The 7682-nt window shown below is 46.1% G+C and overlaps 2 protein-coding genes across 3 annotated transcripts in view; both read left to right on the top strand.

Annotated features, from left to right (window-relative positions):
• LOC143286786 (uncharacterized) overlaps window positions 1–7682 on the top strand; it is a 289541-nt gene that overhangs the window by 53477 nt on the left and 228382 nt on the right. The window lies entirely within an intron of this gene.
• The window catches only part of LOC143286458 (dimethylaniline monooxygenase [N-oxide-forming] 2-like), a 35521-nt gene that overhangs the window by 21852 nt on the left and 5987 nt on the right, over window positions 1–7682 (top strand). For both annotated transcript variants that reach the window (XM_076594027.1, XM_076594028.1), the window contains 3 exons: window positions 682–902; window positions 2354–2615; window positions 4351–4406. In XM_076594027.1, the coding sequence (XP_076450142.1) occupies window positions 682–902; window positions 2354–2615; window positions 4351–4406 (539 nt within the window). The remainder of the gene's footprint in view (window positions 1–681; window positions 903–2353; window positions 2616–4350; window positions 4407–7682) is intronic.

Raw genomic sequence — 7682 nt, forward strand, 5'->3', positions numbered from 1 at the left:
CAACAACGACAACAACAACAACACCACCACCACCACCAACGACAACAACAACAACGACAACAACAACAACAACAGCAGCAAAACCAGCAGCACCTCATGGAGCGACATTCTTTTCCCCTGATTTGCTGCAGGCAAGGTGCTAGGTGGGAGGAAGGTGGCAGAATGGTGAAGACGCTTAGCTGCCAACACAGAGAATCCGTGAGGGTGTGGGTTCGAATCCCGCTCTCGCCCTTTCTCCCAAGTCAGTTTGACTGGAAAATCAAACTGAGCGTCTAGTCTTTCGGGTGAGACGATAAACCGAGGCCCCGTGTACAGCAGGCACTTGGCGCACTGAAGAAAGAACCCACGGCAACAAAAGTGTTGTCCTCTGGCAAAATGATGTAAAATGAAATCCACTCTGATAGGTACACAAATATATAAGCATGCACTCTAGGCCTGACAACCGCATTGGTTTATGCTGCTGTCGAGCATCTGCCTGGCAGATGAGGTGTAGCATATATGGACTTGCCCGAACGCAGTGACGCTTTCTTCAGAAAGTGAAAGTGCAACTGAAACCTTCCTTCCTTCCTTCTTTCCTTCCTTCCTTCCTTCCTTCCTTTTCCCGGACCGCAAACGTATCTCCGAACGCAGTGACGCCTCCTTGAGAAAGTGAAACCGAAACTGAAACTGAAACTGCTGCAGGCGGACTGTGGAACTCGGAGAGCACCGCAAGGACCGCCCTCCCTGGGGCCAGGATGTACGACAGCCTGGTGACCATCTTCTGCAAGTCCATGATCTGCTTCAGTGACTTCCCCGCCCCTGCCCATTACCCGCCCTTCATGCCGCACTGGCTCTACCGGCGCTACATCCACAGCTACGCTCAGCACTTCAAACTGGCTCAGTTCGTGTCGTTCAACACCAAGGTGAGGTGAAAGCAGTTCACCAACGACTGGGTTAATGAACCAACCTTCTTCTTCTTCTCCTCCTCCTCCTATATACTACTACTACTACTACTACTACTAAATGCTAATAATAATAATAGTATTTATATAGCGCTGAATCTTGTGCAGAGACAAACCAAAGCGCTTTCACACCAGTTATTCACACACATGCAAGACTCTAAAAAAACTGGAGAAACTGAAGACAGGGGAAGGAGGCTATCTTGGGAAGAGGTGGGCTTTTAAGGCCAGACTTGAAAGAGCTGAGCGCGGAGACCTGACGAAGCGAAAGAGGAAGTTCATTCCAAATGCAAGGCCCAAAGACAGAGAAAGAACGGCGGCGAACAATGGAACTTCCTCTTCTTCGTTCATGGGCTGCAACTCCCATGTTCACTCGTATGTACGCGAGTGGGCGTTTTACGTGTGTTCATCCGGTTTTTTGTTGTTGTTGTTGTTGTTTGTTTGTTTTTTTAACCCCGGCCATGTAGGCAGCCATACTCTGCTTTCAGGGGTGTGCATGCTGGGTATGTTCTTGTTTCCATAACCCACCCAATACTGATTACATGATCTTTAACATGCGTATTTGTTCTTCTGCTTGTGTATACACACGAAGGGGGTTCAGGCACATGCAGCTCTGCACATAAAAAATTATGTTTACCTGGGAGATCGGAAAAATACCCACCCATTACTTTACCTACCAGGCGCCATTACCGAGATTCGAACCCAGTACCCTCAGATTGAAAGTCCAACGCTTTAGCCGCTCGGCTGTTGAGCCCGTCACTGAACCAACCAAGTACTGAAGGACAGGTTTTCGTCATCATCACCATGATTATGATGATGATGGTGGTGGTGATGATGATGATGTTCATGATGATGGTGATGATGTTGATGGCAATGATGGTGATGGTGATCAGTGGTGGTGGTGGTGATGATGATGTTCATGATGATGGTGATGATGTTGATGACAATGATGGTGATGGTGATAAGTGGTGGTGGTGGTGGTGATGATGATGATGATGGTGATGATGATGAAGCAAAAACTGTTCTTCAGTATTGCTAGGTCTCTTCTTGATTTTCATGATTGCGCTGACGTTTTTTGTTGTTTTTTTTGCTGTTGATATTGGTGGGTTTTTTTGTGGGGTTTTTTGTTATTTTTTTCCTTTTATTTGGGGGTGGAGAGGTGTGGCTTTAGAGTCCACTTTATTTTTGTCGTTGCAACGACGCGGGAGCATTAAAGTACATTACTCACATTGTTTGCTTACCCCGCACCCCCCTTCCCCCCAAAACAACAACAACAACAACAAAAACCAAAAGAAACAAAAAGAACAACCATACTCTCGTTGTCAGAACAGGTCAGAATTTATTATGAGGATACGATGTTTAGAAATGATAATCATTTACCATCAAAATCCCGCAGCAGTCATTTTTTTTCCCAGGTACTGGACGTTCGCCAAGCTGATGACTACAAGGACACGGGACGCTGGGTCGTCACCACGTGCGAGATGGAGGAGGACGACACGGAAAGTGCCGAGAAGACCTCGGAAATCTACGACGGTGTCATCCTGTGTCAAGGGTTCTTCTCTTTGCCGTTCATTCCTGACATTCCTGGCACAGACACTGGGCACCACGTACGTGTCACACACGTCCGCAGCTACAAGAATCCCCAGCCTTACGAGGGCAGGACGGTTCTTATCGTGGGTAATGTATAGAATGTAGAATATCATGGTTCTCGTTGTCGTGTTTTTGTTTTCTTGGGAGGTGTGTTGGTAGCTGTGCATCGTGGGTAATGTATAGAATGTAGAATATCATCGTTCTCGTTGTCGTCTTTTTGTTTCATCGGGGAGTTTATTGGTAGTCCTACATCGTGGGTAATGTATAGAATGTAGAATATCATGGTTCTCGTTGTCGTGTTTTTGTTACATTGGGAAGTTTGTTGGTACCTACATCGTGGGTAATGTATAGAATGTAGAATATCATGATTCTCGTTGTCGTGTTTTTGTTACATTGGGATGTTTGTTGGTACCTGTACATCGTGGGTAATGTATATAATGTAGAATATCAATGCTATCATGGTTCTTGTTACCGTCTTTTTGTTTCCTTGAGACGTTTGTTGGTAGTCATACTTCGTGGGTAATGTATAGAATATCAATGCTATCGTGGTTTTGTTGCCGTCTTTTTGTTTCCTTGGGACGTTTGTTGGTTGTCACACATCGTGGGTGATATATAGAATGTAGAATTTCGTGGTCCTTGTTGCCGTCTCTTTGTTTTATTTAGATGTGTGTTGGTAGTCCTACATCGTGGGTAATGTATAGAATGTAGAATATCATGGTTCTCGTTGCCATTGTTTTGTTTCCTTGAGAAGTGTGTTGGTAGCTATACATTGTGGGTAATGTATAGAATGTAGAATTTCATGGTTCTCGTTGCCATTGTTTTGTTTCCTTGGGTAGTTTTTTTAGTAGCTGTGCATCGTGGGTAATGTATAGAATGTAGAATATCATGGTTCTCGTTGTCGTGTTTTTGTTTTCTTGGGAAGTGTGTTGGTAGCTGTGCATCGTGGGTAATGTATAGAATGTAGAATATCAATGTTATCATGGTCCTCCTTGCCATCTTTTTGTTTTCTTGGTAAGTTTGTTGGTGGCTATGAACTAGCAGTAATTTTGATTTTTTTTTTTTTTGTTCGGGTGAGAGCTGTATTATCAATGGTTTCTCCATTGCAGCGGGAAATCATAGACTATGACTCTCAAACTAGGAGGCAAAATTGCACTGGCTCTTAGTGCTGCAGCCTTGGGGGCTAGTTGGCCTTTTGGAATTATCCCCAACACCAACTGTCCTGAAACCCTCATGGCCGAGAGAGTGGGGGATATAACTTGGGCAAGGAAGTCTCCACTATAATCAAATTCTATCCCAGATAGTCGGGACAGGAGTTGCCGCCTCTGATGTTTGATGGTCATAGTCGAACATGATTGACTATCACACATTCATTTCTATGGATGCTGATTGTAATTTGACATGTTTCTCTGTATGACCATCGTAATTTGGCGTCTTTATCTGGACGATGATCGTAATTTTTGGTGTATTACCCTGGGTGATAATTGGAATTTGGCCTGTTTCTCTGGACGGGCATTACCTCCCTTGGTTGTTTCAATCAACATCTATCTTTCCGTTTACATATTACCGTGAATGTGTGTGTGTGTGTGTGTGTGTGTGTGTGTGTGTGTGTGTGTGTGTGTGTGTGTGTGTGTGTGTGTAAACCAGGTGAGAGAGAGAGGGAGAGAAACAGAGAGAGACAGAGACAGAGAGCAGTATGTGTGTGAATGTTCGTGCGTGTATGCGTGTGTAATATTATGAAATCAAAGTTCGAAAAGAAATGAATTATATGTGATACTGAAGACATCAAAATTCTGCTTGCTTTACAACGTGTTTCTTCGTCCAGGTTGCGCGAACTCTGCAGGAGATGTGGCCAGCGATATCGCGCCCGTGGCCAAACAGGTACATGTAATTTTTGGAAATCAAAATGTTACCTTGATCACCTGATCATTTAAACAGATGAGTCAGTGTTGGATTTCAGCCGACTGTCGTCCTGTGTTTGTTACACAACTTTCGAATGTCTTTTTTTTTTTTTTTTCGTTGGAAAAAGTTTTGAATTTATGCTTCAGAATCATGTGCAATGTTTATGGCTTTGATTTACAATCGTGATATATCTGTGGCCTTCAACAAAGGCTTTTTTTTTTGCGTTAGTTACAAATATGTAATACGGTCATTACAACATTGGGACTGTAGGGCCAGAAAAAAATTGCTTTATGAAATAAAGCACTTTATTCACTGCATAATGTCTGGGGGTATAAGAATTCATTTCGATCATAGTGCGGCATAAAGGTGAAAGAAATAGTTGTATTTAGATATTTGTTTCAATTTTCTCCCCCCCCCCTCCCCGGTTTACCCGGTTTCCTCCAACTCGCCATTCATCCCCCCTCACCCTCCATCTCCAAACGATAATACTCAAATGCATAAAATGTCTCCGGTCACCGATATACTGTGTCGGGACATTTAAACAAAATCCCCCCTCCCCCTCCTCCTTGAAAGAAATAGCAGACAGCCTTGCAATACATGGTGCGAAATGCAATGTTGAGGTCTATAGAATAGAATAGAATATGTCTTTATTACCAAGTGTACCGGGGTCACAAGGAATATTGGGGGGATAGTACATAACAAGGTAAGAACATATAAATCGAAAATCATACACAAACACAGATACAGTAGAAATTAGGATACATACAAGTGCATATCAATATAAAAACTTGTGCATACTCACACCTGCACGCACTGCACACACACACACACACATTCGCGCGCGCACGCACACACACACACATACACACACACAAACTCTCTCTCTCACCCCCCCCCCCCCCACAACCACACACAAACACACACACACACTCTCTCTCTCTCTCTCACACACACACACACACACACACACACATACACACACACAAACACTCACACACACACACACACACACACACACACACACACACACACACAGGGGTACCTCCTGAGATGTCTTCAGTGGAAGAATCGGATAAGCGTTGAAACTTCTGATCCAATGTTCACCAGTGACCAGGGTGTGATTCCCCGTTATGGGACTGGTGGTGTGTCCTTGGGGAAAGGCACTTTACTCCGATTATCCTCAGGCCCAGGTGTGAACAGGGTACTTTTCCTAGGTGCGTTTCCTACACGTTAGTTGATTGATTGATTGATATAGATACTTATATAGCGCCCATCCTCGGTCGGAGAGCAAGCTCTAAGCGCTTTACAAACACGGGGTCATTTACACAACAGGCTGCCTACCTGGGTAGAGCCGACTGACGGCTGCCATTGGGCGCTCATCATTCGTTTCCTGTGTCGTTCAATCATATTTCAGGCACGCACACGTTCACACTCAGATAAACATGTTACATTTAACATTTTACGTGTATGACCGGTTTTTTTGTTTTTTGTTTGTTTTCATTTACCCTACCATGTAGACAGCCATACTCCGTTTTCGGGGGGGTGCATGCTGAGTATGTTCTTGTTTCCATAACCCACCGAACGCTGACATGGAGTACAGGATCTTTAACGTGCGTATTTGATATTCTACGAAGTTAAGCAAGCTTTCTCGCGAAACACGCTAGGAAAGTGCGTTTCTTTCTTCTTCTTCTTCTTTTTTTTTTTCTCCACCTCGCGGCAAGTGTGACTACTAGGTTCTCGCGAGTCAAGGCTAGGTAGGTAGGCTTCAGCAGGACAACTTTGCCGCGAGGTTAATATGAAACCTACTTCCTGCTTCACGTTCGTTTTGTTGTGCGTGTAATCCTCGCCTTCGTCTCTCTCTCTCTCTCTCTCTCTCTCTCTCGCCACTCTCTCTCTCCCCACTTTCTCTTTCGCCACTCTCTCCCTCTCCAATCGCTCTCTCTCTCTCTCTCTCGCCACTCTCTCTCTCTCCATTCTCTCTCTCTTTCTCTCTCTCTCTCTCTCTCGCCACTCTCTCTCTCTCTCTCTCCCCACTTTCTCTTTCGCCACTCTCTCTCTCCATTCTCTCTCTCCTTCGCCACTCTCTCTCTCCACTCTCTCTCTCCCCACTTTCTCTCTCTCTCTCACCACTCTCTCTCCCCCCACTTTCTCTCTCTCTCTCACCACTCTCTCTCTCCCCACTTTCTCTCTCTCTCTCTCACCACTCTCTCTCTCCCCACTTTCTCTCTCGCCACTCTCTCTCTCCACTCTCTCCCTCTTTACTCTCTCTCTCGCCACTCTCTCTCTCCACTCTCTCCCTCTTTACTCTCTCTCTCCCCACTTTCTCTCTCGCCACTCTCTCTCTCCACTCTCTCCCTCTTTACTCTCTCTCTCGCCACTCTCTCTCTCCACTCTCTCCCTCTTTACTCTCTCTCTCGCCACTCTCTCTCTCCACTCTCTCCCTCTCTACTCTCTCTCTCTCTCGACTCTCTCCCTCTCTACTCTCTCTCTCGCCACTCTCTCTCTCTCTCTCTCTCTCCACTCTCTCCCTCTCTACTCTCTCTCTCTCGCCACTCTCTCTCTCGTCACTGTCGCTCTCTCCACTCGCTCTCTCTTCCCACTCTCTCTCTCCCCACTCTCTCTCTCCCCACTCTCTCTCTCCACTCTCTCTCTCCACTCTCTCCCTCTCTACTCTCTCTCTCGCCACTCTCTCTCTCGTCACTCTCGCTCTCTCCACTCGCTCTCTCTTCCCACTCTCTCTCTCCCCGCTCTCTCTTCCCACTCTCTCTCTCCCCACTTTCTCTCTCCCCACTCTCTCTCTCCCCACTCTCTCTCTCCACTCTCTCCCTCTCTACTCTCTCTCTCGTCACTCTCGCTCTCTCCACTCGCTCTCTCTCCACTCTCTCCCTCTCTACTCTCTCACTCTCGCCACTCTCTCTCTCCACTCTCTCCCTCTCTACTCTCTCTCTCGCGACTCTCTCTCTCCACTCTCTCTCTCGCCACTCTCTCTCTCGTCACTCTCGCTCTCTCCACTCGCTCTCTCTTCCCACTCTCTCTCTCTCGCCACTCTCTCGCCACTAGCACGCAAGCGTTCTTGCGATTAGAAAAACGCGCCTCTGGCTTCAGTTGTGGAAGGTTAACTCACTCAGTACGGCCAGTCCTCTCTTCTCCTCTACACAGACCCCTCGGATGTCCAGTGGCTGTCTCAATGACCTAACCTTTAGCTTCCGTCGTCAGAATTGTGGTATTCTTTGTCAAAATTCACCTCTTCAGTAT

This window comes from Babylonia areolata, chromosome 10, assembly GCF_041734735.1.
Source record: "Babylonia areolata isolate BAREFJ2019XMU chromosome 10, ASM4173473v1, whole genome shotgun sequence".
In the NCBI taxonomy this organism is placed as follows: Eukaryota; Metazoa; Mollusca; class Gastropoda; order Neogastropoda; family Buccinidae; genus Babylonia; species Babylonia areolata.